The 15,766-nt window shown below is 42.1% G+C and overlaps 1 protein-coding gene across 1 annotated transcript in view; it reads right to left on the reverse strand.

The window, feature by feature from the left end:
• The window catches only part of LOC121673052 (KN motif and ankyrin repeat domain-containing protein 1-like), a 129,340-nt gene that overhangs the window by 43,347 nt on the left and 70,227 nt on the right, over positions 1 to 15,766 (reverse strand). Inside the window, 1 exon segment of the mRNA XM_042046088.1 lies at positions 6,930 to 7,046. Within this exon segment, the coding sequence (XP_041902022.1) occupies positions 6,930 to 6,966 (37 nt within the window). The 5' untranslated portion in view covers positions 6,967 to 7,046.

The following is a 15,766-nucleotide window of genomic DNA, read 5'->3' on the forward strand; positions in this document are numbered from 1 at the left end:
ATCAGAGGAGGCAATGGCAGAAAAAAAAGGGGAGGCTGGACACAAGCATGCTTCTGTCCCAAAGCTCAGAGCTGGTTACACTGAGACATCCTGGCAGGAATCTGTACTCTGCTACCCAGGGGAGTCATGTTACCAGAGGAAGGAAATGGAAATACAGCAGCAATGCCAACGTGGGAAGTCGAGTGCTCCCTCACCCCCTAAAAGTGCTGTGAAAACATGATACAGGAAGGGCTGCCCTTCTGTCATCTCTAATACAAAGCCTTACAAATGGCTCAAAAGAGTGGGAGGAGAGAGGTGGCCACTACAAGAAGCTTCCCAAGGACTTCTGCTCCAGTAGTAACGCTTTTGTAAGGAACATATCTAAATGCAGCCACTCAAGTGTTTACAGAAGACGACCAACTGTCATCAGACTATTTTCATCCAAGTCATTTTCCGGAAGGACCCTGTATTTTTAAAAGAAACAAAATACCTTCCCTTCCCACAGGGAGGACATTCATATGCATTATTCATAAATTGCTTTCTGCAGAAGAATCTGGGAAGTGAGGAATACTGTAGAGTAGTTTGGGGAAAGATTTACTGAGTTGTGTGTATCTTGAAAGAGGGGGAAGGCAGACAATGAAGAGAGAATAATTTCTCAAGTCTGGAAAAAGTTTATTCTTGGTGTTTTTCCTGTGACATGTGCCTGCCTACTGGTGCTTGCTCCTTACCCTAACCCCAGCTGACACCAGACAGTGCAAAGCAGTGACTTCCACCACGAGAACTTAGGGGTTTTATCACTTTTAGTCTCCAGTTCAGTAAGGTGGCACGGTACTACAAACAGCAAGACATGCCTGATGAGTCCCTAGAAAACTACTGGCTTTAAAATACAAGAGGAGCACCCTGAGCTGCCTCCCAGGGTGTAAAGGGCACATTATTTCCACAGGGAGCAGCAGCAGGCCACAGGAGAACGTCCAGGTGCTGCCCACACAAGTGCATCACAGTGGCTCAGAGAAGGAAAGCCTGCATTGCTCCCTGAGCAAGCTTTCATCAGAGAGAATGAACAGTCCTCTGCCTAGGTGAGATGTAAGAATCTTCTGGGCAGCTGCAGAAGATAATCCAGAACATGACACAACTGTGGTAACCTCTGAAGAAAAGACAGATCAATTAAATCTGTTCCTTTTCTCAACACCGCTTTGGCCTCCTGCAGAGCATCAGCATCTGCATATAATGGCTTTGTTATCTTGGACCATCTCTTGCCCATCACAGGCAATTTCCATTTCTAAGGACTGGGCTATCCAGAGCAGACTCCTATGTTCTCAAACTCCCAATGACAATGTATTTACCATATCCTTTCTAACTTCTTCCTGGCCCTTACCTTTCCACCAGAATCCATAATCAGACCTGTAGCGCACTATTTGGGCAACAAGTCCTGAGTAAAAGAGGATGCATGGTCCCTGGTCCTCTGCAGTCTCATAAAGGCCTTTAGGTTGGCCAAATGTAAGTCAGTGCATTTTTAAGCTTTCTGCCACTGAGGCAAATGCACCCTTGGATTACAGGCATTAACTAGCAGTTGCAGAAACACTTACTAATTCAAGTAAAAAGCTGGCATTCACTGTGAGAGCACGTGCTTCAGCTCCAGCCATCTGTCCTTAAGGCAGATCTGGCATCAGTGAATGTACTACAGCATAGTGATGAAAATTTTGATATGACTTGTGATAGAGATTATGTGAAATCACTGGAGGCTCACTCACCCTTCTCCCCACAGATTTCAGGGTCCCACCCTACCTTGTTTTTAAATACTGAGCACCACCAGAGTGACTCACAGGATCACTTGTGGGTGAGGCAGCAGCCTGGATCCCAGTGACAGCCATCTGCCCATCCCAAAAGCTCAAGATTGCAGGCCAGTTCAGCAGGCTCTCCTGATGGCAAGAGCCTCTCACCAGCTGTCAAAACACACCTTGGGCATATACCCATCTCCATTAACTCCAAAAGTTACTGGAAACAGGCTTGGAGCAGGAAGAATGGTATGTGAGGAATAGGTCTAAATAGTCCCTCAATACACAGTCCTGACTCAAACAAATTACCCTTGCATGGCTGATTTGCTAAAAATACAAACTCACCTGAATCCTGGTCACTTGCATCTGCTAAATTAAGCAAACTCAGAGGCTGCTGAGTGCAGAGTTTGGTGTGTCAGTGGCACTGCAGCGATACCTCAGTGACAGCCATCCTGCAGGAAGCAGCAAGAGAGGCTGGCAGCTGGGCTCTTGGGGCAGGTACCTGCAGTACTCAGAGTAAAGGCTCCAAGCAGACAGACTACTACCTTTCAATCAAACACTTTCAACTGCTGACTTCTTCATGTCTGTAAGTTCCCAGATTGATGGTCTGTAATGAGGAATGGCGGATATTCTGCTAAAGTTAGTAACAGTGGTAATGTTCCGGTGCACAGCATTTTCTGCTTAAGACTATATTTACATTATGAGGTTAGAAATCATGCAAAATTCCTTGCATATTGCCTAATATGAATGAGGAAAATTGAATCAAAGGAGAGACTGTAAGTCAAATAATACAGTAACTGAAAGAAAAGTGTGTCTGCAAATCTTTGGTAAGAGTTGTTACAAATTGATGCGGAGGATGTGTGATAAAAACGTTTGCTCTAAGGAAATGTGTGTTCTATTTATTAGCTTCAATTAAAAGGGTTAATAAGTTAGCTGGGGTTTTCATAATACTTTCCAACAGTTGCTTAAGCATTTATATACCAGCAGATGGAAAACACATTTATTAAACATTTGGTCTTTGAGTCATGCTGACGTTAGTATCTCAAGCAACATTAATTCAGGCAGCAGCTTTTTGTAATGGCCTCATTCTCTGACTAACTGGTGCACAGTTATAACTTCACACAGGAGTCAAGAAAACTGCTCAGATACAAAGAAAATCTGACCAGAAGCCCACAGGGTGCTCCAGAGTAACTGTGCACATATAAAATATGCAGAGAGATGCCAGGCTGCTGCAGAGGAAACAGCGGTCCAAATATGGTCTGTATCTCTCATCAAACCACCTGTGGTCCCAGAGGCCTGGCTTGCTCTAGGGAATGGAGCTGGATGCCCAGGTCAGCTGGGAGTGAAAAGAGTAAACTGGGAGCAAAGACACTTTGACAGCTGCAGACTGGCTATTACAGCAGAAGTTCCTTGCTTTACAGGTGTAAGGACACGAACGGTAAAAATGATGTTCAGGTACTACAATGCCACTGCTTTAAGAATTGTGCAGGAATCTAAAGCACGGAGAGGAGTTAAACATGCAGGGAAACAGCTCAAATGAATGCGTGCAAGATGTAGCGCTTCTGTGTGTAGAGAAGCATATTAAAAATGGAATGGGAAGGCGTGAAAAGATAAAGCCATACACTAGACTGAGGAGAAGGCACAGACAGAAGGGAGGAAAGAGAAAGGGTCAGGGAAATCTCCAACACTACGTAGAGAAAATGCTATACATTTGCTTTACTGCAAAAGAAAGGGTTTGTGCAACAGCCTTGCTATACTGACCCCTGCAGCCCATCCTTCTCAAGAAAACTGGAAATGCTTTTTTTAAGTCTGTTATGAAATGACTGACAATTCTGCAGTCTCTGGATACAGAGAATGAGGTGCTTAGGGAACTCAAATAAAATAGATGTTTTTATTACAGTTAGGGACAAATACAGTTTTTAATCCTTTATCGTTTCTAAATCAGTCTCCTATGTTTGTTTTGCTGCTTCCTTGTTTTCCACATCGGAATAAATAGAATTAGACTGGAAGTTTATCCAGAACTTTCAGAATATGTGTTTTGAAAAGAGTTTTCACGAACCAGTTGTTAGTGAAAGGAATGAAAATCCATCCAGAACTATTTCCAAACTTCCCTGTAAGTTTTCTGCTTGTGCACTGTGCTTTTTGTAGCTGACTGGAAGACACTTCTACAGATACCACTACAGAAATGTTAGCAGAGCCTCATTAAATAGACGAATTATGCATCAGTCCTAGCACACACAGAAGGTAACAATTACTGGAAGTTTCACCCAGCAGTTAATGGAGACACTATTACTATTTAGAGAAACAATCACCTCATTTATTTTTTTTTTCTTGTACTATGCAAAGAGAAATTAATTTGTATCATGTACCAAACCAGCTGCAGACTCCCAATAGCTCCCCACAGACAGAGGGTATTTCCCAGCTCCTGAGGCAGGTTCTTGGATGACTGCACAACATGCCCTGGACTTGCACTGCACTCCTTAACTCTGGTGAGTTTACTGGACTGAGCAGTGAGCTCACATGCCACCAGGGCAGACTCTAAAGAGCAAACAGTTACGACTATCCAGCACCTGATAAAATAAAGCAAAGTTTTCTCCAAGCACCAATTTATCTATCACTTTATCTATCACTAGTGTCACAGAGGATTCAGCTCTTTTCTGAGCAGACAGCACAGCTTTGACAAAGTCTAGTCCAAAATCACTACGAAGTCACAAAAGTAACTTCCAAAATGGATAAAAATGAACAAATAAGCTTGCAGCCCAAAGAAATACAGTTCACTACAAGACCTCTGTGCAGTGAAACTGTGAAGAGTGATAAAACTTTTAAGTCAGCAGCAAAAAAAACTATTGACAAACAGCACTGAAGCATAAACCTGTCTCTCTCTAAACTCTGTCATTTATTCACCACATTTGAGGTTCATCTCTTTACCGAGATAGGCAAGAGACAGAGAAACTTATGATAGGTGCTTTCATTATATCATCACTTGCTTTGTAGTTTATCTCCCATACACACTCACTAAAATATTTACAGCAAATGTACTTCCCATAAATACCCCTTAAAAAAATCTCTATACAAATGCAAAATAGCTAGATCCTTTCCTGGAAATAAGCTCCAAATTCAAGCATTCTCTACAGATTACATCTGCAGCAGCAGTAGTCCATATAGGCCTGTACACTGAAAAAAATTACCGAAATGGCACATAGGCATAATCATTTGATAGTGCAAGTACTCACATTCTCAAGTTAACCAAAGCAAACCAGTGCTTCTTAGTCACTTCATACTTGAATGAAGCTGAACATGTGGTCAGACTTGCCAAAATATTCAAGTAACATAAATGCAGCTTAGTAGTCTCTAACAAGTCTTTCTAGTTCTTTTTCCTGCTGCTGATTGATTCAGAGGGTGCAGAAAACACCACCCCTGAAAGTTTGTCTTTCCACTCTTAGAGCTCCGTGCAATTAAGAAACTTGCTTCAATACCTCCAACGCCCAGATCAGCTCCTGCTCATCCAAAGGCATGCTCTCCCAGGCAGCACAGCAGCACAACAAATCATAGGTATTTGCAGCCCAATATTCTGTCTATTATGAACTGCCGAGGATTTGGAGACACGGGCGTACATAGCTGCGTGTTAGAACGCCAGCCTCAAGGGTTTGCAAAGCCAACAAGTCCTGACAGTTTCTGCAAAATGTTGTCCAATTTAATTCTGAATTAAATACTTGCAATTTATTACAGCGTCTTTCTACAAATAAGGGAACAAACAGCTTTATCCTGCAAGAAGCCTTCTTTGCATAACAATCATGAAACGAAAACTTCATCTTGCATTAACATATCCCCCAGTACAAGCATTTAGATTGTTTTAGACTTACACGTCAGCCCACCAACTTTTTCAATAGACAATTCTACTGCAGGGAGAAAAAAAAATTAGTAAACCGATCAGTAACACTCCATGCCCAATTTTTCTTTCCTTGTAAGCAGAGGAAATTTTTCTGCATGACTTAAGTTAAAGGCATATTACAAAGAAAAGTCAAGTTACATGGGGGGTTTAGGCAGCAAACAGCTACAGTTAAGTCACACAGCAGAGGTTTTGCAGTCCACTTTCTCAAAAGGATTACTGAAGGTTACAAAAGGATATGGTTTCTGTCTTAAAGAATATACTTCTAATTATATAAAAAGGGGGTGGGGGAAGGGAATAGGAATATCTTATTTCAGCAGATTTAACATTGGTGAATTTAACCTTAAATCACCAACTGATAATAGTAATTCCAAAGACTTAATGTAACTTTCACTAGCCTTTAAAAGAAACTTCTTGTTTTGCATAAACTGCACATAATGACACTCCATATTTCAACTGTCCTGCACACAAAATGTTTTAATCCCATGCTCTAATTAGAGTAATTCTACAGTGAGCACAGTGAGCAACCAACAAGCTCCTGCCATGCACTTGAAATTTTCCATCTAATCCTACTGTAGCAGCCTCAGCTTTAGTGGGCTAAAACTGTTTGTGCAGTGATCAGAAGAGGAAAATATTGACATAACCACAGGAGGAACACTGCTGCTGTGCTGTTATCAGTCGTTCTGCAATCTCTGCCCCCTCCTGACCTGCCAGCCCTCCTCAGCAACCTTTGAACATGCCAAACAATCCATTTCACAGAGTATCACCCAACCAAAACAGACAGTTTGGCAGCTTCTTACAAATAACAAAGAAGTGAACACCTCTTCAGGATATTGCTTGAGAAATGTTTTTATGCTTTGCGGAGAAGCAAGCAACAAAAATTAGACTGACCAGTAAGGGTGACCAGGAAGAGCTGTGTATTTGATGTGCAAGAGTTGGTTAATCTCACAAATTAGTTACAGACACAGGGTAACAGCCACATGATTCTGCAGCAAAGCCCTAGGCCTCCCAGAGTCTAGAGTAAGCCCTGCAGGTCCTTGAGAGCAAAGCACACTGCATGCTGAATGACTGAGTGCCAGTCCTTAAGTCTTCCCAAACAACTTTCCACACTATAAATATTTAAAAGATTATCGGGGTGGGGGATGGGGGGGGAACAGATGGGCTCTGATCTACCAGGAAACATGTTTTCAGTATTTAAACTGCCATTACTTCCTTTTCCTGCTCGCACAATGTAAGAATTTTTTTAATTAATAATCCAAAGGGGGAAATTGTTCCCGTTTAGTTACCTGTAGCACTGCCGTTAGTACTTGCTGGGTAGGCCATGTTTGCTCAGTGACACATCCACAGCTAGGCTGTTTGATGTCATGCAAATGCCATGCATCAAGTCCAACCAGACATGCAACCTGGAACAAACAAGTAAAAAGCAGTTAAAAATATGCAGTTTTAAGAAGTTAGGTACATTAAGGCATTTTTGAGTGTTTAAAGTGTCATCTTCAGTGCAAACTTCAGCACAGCAGTAACATGCTCCTCTTAAATCAGCATCCTAGCTACCACAATCCCCAAAGGTGTCCAAGTGCTTGAAGCTGAACTGTAGTTCTTTGAGAACCTCCAGATCTGTCGTCAGTGAGGATCTAACCAGCTGAATTTGCAATTGGCCTTGTTTTTTTCTGGCCTGCCCTCAACTTTTTTGCAGCTGGTCTTTAAACTCCCCTGTACCATCGCAGATTCCTCACATTTGCTAACATGTGTATAAAGTTTTAGATTACCCAAGATCTTATGTAGGCAGGGTTAGAGGATTTTTTTAGGTGAAGAGCACCTACAGAAGTGCGGTACCAGCGAGTGGGGGACCAGTTGCAATTTCTGAGCTCAGATGTCCCCCAGGGGAGGTGAGGGAAGAAGAACCCTCAGATGCAGCCAGAGCAGGCATCCCCCTGCCTGACAAACCTAGACACTGACACCTACTGTGTGGAAGCTGGCAGGGTGGGGGGGACCAGAGGTGGCACGGATGCTGTCAGGAGTGGTGCTTGTCTGACTACTAGACCTCTCCACTGCAAGTTCAGCAGCAACGGGTTCTCCGGGTGTTAGGTTTTCTTCCAACCCACTCATGGCAGATTGAACCAATAAGCAGCGCTTGCCTGAAGCTCAGGCTGCAGGTACAGAAAAAGGGCGCATTTGGCTGCTGAGAAGAAGCCAAATGAGAGGTAGAGACCAAATCAGCAGCAGTTCTGTGGCTAGCTGCCTGCTGGCCATCTCTGCAAAGCCAGACTCATTAGCTCTGCAACAGGGCTCCTGGCTCCTCCTTCCCTGCCCACCTTCGGTGCAGTGGGCAGCCTGACTACAACTTTCATGCTTGGAGCAACAGATCTGACTCATATGGGGCTGCAGAGATGCCTCTTCGTGAGTCTGCTGCGAGTTTTCTGCAGTCCAAACAGCATTTCATTTTGTTGACTCAGATAGGTGGAGCTTAGGTGTATGAAGAACACCCTGCTTTGCCGACCCCTGTCTGACTTGGGCTGACAACTCCTCAACAAACTACTAGTCACATTTTTCCAATTATATTTGATTTGGCTCTGACAGTATGTGCAGGGAAGTATTTAAAAGCTAAGCAGATTAGCAAAGTAAAAGAAAATCAAAAATTAATGAGCGCAGGCACCATGTGAATTTGAGTCAGAGATACACTGACTGATAGAGAAGCTGGCTGTCTTTAGAAGCTGACGGAGCTCCATCACACAAGCTAATACAGCTTCGCTTTCTCCTTCAAGGAACACATGCACAAATGCCTTCATTTTTAGTACAATCCTGATACCAGTTTCCCAAGAATGCAGAAATATCTTCATTGCAATTCCTCCTCCCCTAGCTCTGCCATATATGCTGGCGTTTACCATCTCTTGTTCAGTGGAGGGCAGGACATGAAGCTGCCATAAAGACTGTGTAAGTGAAAGGCTACAAACAGCAAAATAAAGCAGGAATCCAACACAGGCCATGATGCAGAGAAGTCTATCACAAGATTCCAGGCATAACGATAATTATCAAATTTCTGAAACAATAAAGCATGACAAGAAAAAAACAGAAAAACATTTTGCTGGCAGAGTTTGCAGCCAGGACAGAAGTTTTAGATCTGTGAACTTTTAGGAAAATATTATCTACTTCCTTTCAAACAGAGATATTTTAAAGCATCACTCCCATCTCTGCTTGCTCTAAGGATATAAAGTTATGCTTTAAGCTGAAGACAGGCAATTTTTACTGAGTCACAATGAATGCTTACTAGAAAATTATCATCAGTCTCCATGTGAAGTTGCTCAGGACAGCCACTGTCTCAGGGCAGGCTGCACTTAGCAGGGCATCAGAGTCTACCAGCAGTGTATCCTGGTAAAGATAACTGATTTACCCACTTCTAATTTGTTCAGCATAGCTCTTTGCTTTTTTCAGGAGCATTAACAACAGGTGTGCTTCCCTGCTTTCATTATATACACTGTACAAGGGGAGACCTGAGAGCATGCACCCATGGGTAAGAGGGGATCCTGGGCGGGGACACACCTCTTTTAGGTGCAATGCAGTCCCAAATATGAGTGGGTCAACCACAAAAATGAGGCCCGACTGTGGCATGCCTCATCATGGGTTTAAAAGTAAAATCTGTTAAAAACACTGGTCACCATTCACAGGCCCACATGAGGAGAGCTTCCCAATAGCAAGAAACAAATGTAATTGAGGTGAGAATTGACATAAAGTTAATAAAAACAGTGCTGAAAGTCTAAACAAGGCCAAGATCTCCATTTTGTTGTGGCTTGAAGAGATGTAATTGACCTGTTACAAACTGCCTTTGGGTATGCTTCTATTAGTTTCAAAGCTATGCAGGCTTGAGTACCTCAAGCAAGCTCACTTGCTGCTTCTGAGCTTAAGTGAGGATTAATTAAATTATTCAGGAAGCATATTGAGCCCAACAGATAGAAAGAAAAAAGAGAGAAAAAACACAGGATCTAATAATTTGTTAGCTAAGTGGAAGGATTTATAATTTATTCCTTTCTTTTCTTTTTTTTTTTTTAAGATTAAATGTAACAGGAATTGACAATCTGCCTATTAAACAGCTCTTTAAGTACAGAAAAAAATCTGATCTCGCTCAGCAAACTCATGAAGGAAGGAAATTTTGTTAAAATGTGCTTTGAGCCATACATTGGGAAGTGTATTTCTGAAACAGCAACAACACATACATGGATTATTTTTAGAATGGTGCCACATGTGATTCCCCAGCTGCACACACCCCAGAAGCTGCATTTGGACACAAGTCTCTCATGTGGGCGAGGCGCAGGACAATACCGGAGGCCAGCTAGAATACTGAGAGGAGGAAAACAGCCTCCTCTACAGCTAAGCATATTCTCTCTGGTAGAGACATCTTACACAAGAAAATTAGTAGAGGAGCTTATATATTCCTTTCCCAACTCTTCAGCTCTTTGCTCATGTGTTTTTACATGCTCAACCCATGCTTGCCTGTGAATACTGTGATTTACAGATCCTAGGGCAAATGCAAAACAAGCAGAGACTAGCCACATGAAGAATTATTGCTCAATGAAGCAGTTGTTTAAAGTGTTTTGCATTAGATATTCAAACTCTCTTCTGCCCTGAGGTTCAATAGCAGAAAACTTAAAACACACATGATCCTCAGTTTCTACAAACGTTCATGACACCCCAGCATTTACAGGTTTTTCCAGAATGGTGATTATTTAGGCAGAACATAAAGCCTATGTCCTAATCCTGTCCTAGTCACAAGGGAAAAGAACCGTGCTCCTCTTTTGTGCTGCATGTAGCCAGGTCACCGACAGCTATTCTAGTGTTTCAGCACTAGAAGTATCTGAGTACGTATAGATCAGTTCTGGCATCCATACAGCAGAACTACAGAAATGTAGTAGCCTCAAGAGGCACAGACTTTGCAGAAAATCCAGGCTCACACTTCAGTCTGATGTTTGCAGGAGACACTTAAGATAGAAAACAGTTGAGGTTTGGTCTAAGAGCAGCTGTAGAATAGCATGTTGGCAACACAGTAATTAGAGGAGAAATATAACTCAGCTCTTAACTCAGAAAAGCAACCCTGGAAGTCCTCCTGTCCAGGGCTGAGGTCACATGTGGGAAATGGTGATGGGCACACGCTGGTTTGTGGGATTCAACAGGACAGATTTTGGCTTCCCAGGCAAGGAGGCTTTAGGCTAAATAGATAGGTATGTAACTTCTTTTTTCTCATGGCATGCAGATTAGTAAGAGCAAACAGTCACATCAACCACTCCAAGCGAGCTCCAGATCAACACTGTATTTTGAACCACTCACAGGGTGAATGTAGCTCAGACTACAATTCTGTTGTTTAAGATCTGGATCAGAACTGTGAAGGATTCAAAGCTACTGGCTCCCAGTTGTTCAGATGGATTCAGTCAGGGGATGGTTCCAGGAGAAAAACCAGCTCTGCAATCCTATCCAGCAAGTGCAAAGAGGTGATTAAATGGCTTAGGGTAGAGGGGTTTGACAGAGCAAGTCGACCCATGAGATGCAATACTCAAGAAGAACTGGTACTGCTCCATTCCTGCTATACATCAGTGCCAACAAGACTTCTGCCTGAGACTTCCCTCTCACATGTGCGTCGTTCTAGCAGTAGAACTTGCCCAGTTTCATTCTGCAAGACTCTGATACCATTTGCAAACAAGAGCCAAGATACATGCAAAACCCATCTAAAAACACAGATGGTAATTTCTCTAGCTGCAAGAAGAAATTAGCACTGGGAATCCCTCCTGCTCAGCTGGAGTGGTGAGCACTTTTCAAACTTGTGCTTCTCTACAGGAAACAGGAATGTCTGCAACCTGTATGTACCAAGTATGCCAGGTGCAATTTAAATGAAGCAAGGTCTGTTGCCAACAACAGCAAAGGAGAAAGTATGTGGGGAGTTGCTCTGTGGTTGGTATCTACCTGGGATAATGACTGTATCCCTGATACTTTCTTTTCAATCTCACTCCTACTTTGGTTGTGTTCTTCTTACCCTTATATTTATCAACATGAGTGGCCAATAAATTGAAAGGCGACATTTGTAAGGGAGAAATATCTTTTTTTGTAGATGCTATTTTAGAATTAAAGATAAAGAACAAGTAAGAATGCAGGCATATGAAGATTTTTTTTCAGGTCAGACACAATAATCAACTTTGAGATAAGGGTTGTGAATGATTTTAAATTTCACTTAATTATTTAATCATGTAACAATTCACCCATTCATATACTTTCCACAGCAAATGTCTTTCTAATGTTGCATCCAAATCACAAGCAAAATTATGCAAGTTGCTGTTCAAGTCTCACTAACTGAACAAAATAAATCAGTAGCTAGGCCACCCTAAAATGCAGAATGAAAAATCCCCTGGAAACCAGTGTTTCCTGCAGCATCTCTCAGGCTGCAGTCAGCTATGATTCAGTCTCTCCATCACAAGATACAGAGATGATTCTTACTATATGCAGTGTGACAGGTAATTTATTTTGGACAATATTTAAGTAGTCAACCAAAAGAAGTCACCTCTCACTATGGGTTTTTTCCTGCAGAATCTGCAATAGGATGAGAGCAAAAGAAGCCTTGTAAATCCTTTCAACAAGCAAGTTAATTAAGGAGATATGGCTACGGTCAGCATGAATTTACCTGCCTGCTTTCCTTACTCCATCCACTTTTGGAACTGGTCTGTAAAAAGGTCTTTCTTTACAGCAGAGCTCCAGGCAAAAGCTGAGCTAAGCTCTGTTAAGAAGAGAGTGATGGCTCAGAAACTCTGGGACCTGAGTCAGCAAGCTGAAGAACAGTCAGAGTGCTCCCAGCCAGGGCAAATGCTTCCCTTCTGTCAAAAACAACAACAACAAAAAAATCAGACCCAACCCCAAAGTCCCAGCTAGTGCAATGTCAGGCTCCAATTCTCAAGCTATGTTGGAAATCAACATAAATCAGTTTCATGGGATTCCCTCAGTTGTCTTCTCCCCCAGCCCCCCAGCCTCTATCTCAAGCAGAGTTGCATTAAGCTTCTCTGCCCACCTTGTTATTGCAGGAAGTGGAGAATAAATGTGCAACCTTCAGTAATGTAGGGGTCTGAGAGGTTTTCTTCTGCATACTTGAAAGTGATCTTCTCGTCTCCTGAGTGGAGCTTCCACAAAGCTTCTGCTTCACTCTCCCAAGCCACCTACCTGCTGCACAGGAGCAGGGCTTTACTGGGCAGCTTTCAGTACAGAAAAAGCCTCAGAAAATGGATATACATGGAAATATTTCCAAGGCACTGGATCCTTCTCACTATTCTAAATAACGCAGCAATTTTCTGAATTTCTACAAGTATTGCTTTGTCACATTTGCTACTGATAGCAGAAATGGTCTACCATCAGCTGCTGGGTTTTAGTTTCCCTTCCACATGGAGTTATCCCAGTAGTGTCTGGAGGATTCAGAAGAGAAAGCAGCCATTCTACACAAGCCACTCATTGACTTGCTGGGGAAAGAAAAAGTGAAAGGATTTCAAAATAGTACCCAGCAGAAATAAACATAATAAGCATTCTATAGAGGCAGACAAATGATCCATCCAGACTATCTTGTTTTCAATAGTAGCAACAACAGATACTATTTAAGGCTAATACAAGTGCCTGATGATGAGTCCATGCTTCTGTATTCTCCCAGCATCAACAATTATTGGATTTGGAATATTTAAAGGTATGTCCTTAGTATGCCATTTTAATATTCACATAAACTGCCTGTGAATTTGACTCTTTCTGACCCTGCTGCTGCCACAAGCTTCTGCTGCCTTGTGGGACAGGAAGTCCCAGGCTGTCAGTACCCACTGCGTACTTTTATGTTATTTTAAACTGATGTTTGAGAAATTTTACTGCTACCAATTCTTGCATTGCAGGAGCTGGTCAAAATCAGTGCAGATTCAGCTTATCCACACCCTTTGTGATTTTATAAACTATAATCTTCTCTCCCAGCTCATAAGCAACACAATCCCCAGCTCAATTTTAGTTGCCCTTTCTGTACCCTTTCATGTACAAGTCACCATGTGGAAAATCCTGGTCATGAACAGCATCTTACTAAAAAGTTGTCTGCAAGAACAATCTTTCAAAATGGTTTAAAGTACATTAAATTTTGTTAGTGTAACCAAGCTTGGCTGTAACAACTAGCTAGTGTGTGGGAAGGAAAACCTCAGTTCTAGTAATTCTTGTTAAGGAGTTAAGACAAACAGAACTTACCTGCAAGCACAAGCAGCTTTCCCTAGTATGGGCCAGAGGCTGGACACAGCCCTCCCAAGTATCCGAAAAGACAGGTCAGCCAAGTGGACTTTTGGTGACCATACCTGTTCTCAGAGATCCTGCAGACTCACTGTCAGCCAGAAGTGGCAGCACTTGCTATTTTCTTACTATCAGGATCACCATTCATTAGTAAAAGGAAATCATTATATGGATTCTGTAAATCATAGTTGGCATGCCTTTGTCACTTGTAATAAGGAGGACATCCTGTCCATACAGAACTGGGCTACAGTCTGAGGACTTGGTGGTCCTTGTCTAATATGCACGAGCATGATCTTCACTCACATGATCTGAGCCTACACACAAACATGTATGCTTGGATGACACCCATGACACAGTGCTGCAAGGCCCCCCACACCCTATGAGCATTCTCAGACCACCCATCTCTTCTGGAAATTATTCCTGACAACATCATTGTCATCATATTACATTATGGAAGAAAAAAAAACACCTTCAGAAGACTGCATGGTTCTGCAACTCAGAAACCAATTTCTGTTTATATTAGAGAAAAAAAATCAACTAAAAAAAGAAAGGCAATTCAAGGAAGAAAAAAACAACTTTTTTTTTTATACCTGAAATTCCTAATGGATGATGTAGAAGACACTCCCTTTTATTTATGCCAGTGAATAATGAGTTACATAAAAGTACATTAATTCAAGCCAGTATGATATTGCTATGGGTTGTAATGCTTGCTGTGACAGGGAGCCCAAAGGACGCAACTGGCCTATCCGCATTTTTCTTGCAGAAAAGCAGGAGGGATGAGACTTCCATAGCTTCAAATAGTTCAGTCTGATCATTCTCCAAGAGGGAAATGAAACGTGTGCTGAGTGGCATTTTTATCTGCTCTGACAAAGACTGAAAACCAGCATGAATAACAAAAAGGCTTCCAAAAAGTTGGGAGAGAAATGAATGCATGTTGGGGATGATGCATGCATGCCAGTTGCAGTATACCTGTGGCCTCCCAGAGCTGACAATCCTGGAATTGCTCTGTCTGGGACAAGAAACAGTTCCACTTTCTTCTCTACAGCATGTATATAAACTACCTGTCACATTTGTTCACTCAGTGGGGCAGGACAAAACACAGCATCCCTTCCACTCTATCTTTAAACATTACAAGTTGTACAACAGTTGGAAAAACACATATGCAGATCCCCATAATTTAAAATTAATTCACTTATTCAAAGAGAATTTACAGGTAGACAAAGTTGAAGGCTGAGATGAGCAAACCAATCAAGGATGTTTATGAAATGGACTGTGATCTTGTTTAGACTTTGCATCTAAGACAAAACTGCAAGGATTTTAAGGCACAAACTCTGATAAATAGACAAATCTAACTCTTCTGTAAAGTACCCAAGTCTTTAGCCTTCAGTGACATTTCATATGTAATGGCGCAAGCATGAAACATACTTAGAGGAGGACAGTCAAGTCTCAGTCTGTCTCTTCTTCTGATTTTAGGTCTGAGATGCTATACCTAATCAGACCAGCCATAAATCTACTATGACGAAAGGGCAATGATATGGGACAGCTGGCAAGTTCAAAGACAAATACTTTTGTCTGGCAGCATTTGCCCATGTAACTATTCACCTGTGACCCCAGCTGAAGGTGTATCTTTACCTGAGAAAGCTCCAGCAGATAAGCTTTGTCCCCATCTAGCCCTAAATGCCGCTTCCTCCCCTACAATAATACCCAAATCCTGGTGTCTCTTTTCCTTTCTTTTACTACTAATATGGGTACTGTGGACCGTGCTATCAACCTTACGTGAACAGAGAAATTACAGGCTTTTTCCACAATGAAAGTAGAAAATTGTAGGTGAAAGGAGACAATATTGTAAGGG

This window comes from Corvus kubaryi, unplaced genomic scaffold, assembly GCF_017639235.1.
Source record: "Corvus kubaryi isolate FWS band 111438036 unplaced genomic scaffold, C.kubaryi_AGA036_p1.0 65148, whole genome shotgun sequence".
Taxonomy (NCBI): Eukaryota; Metazoa; Chordata; class Aves; order Passeriformes; family Corvidae; genus Corvus; species Corvus kubaryi.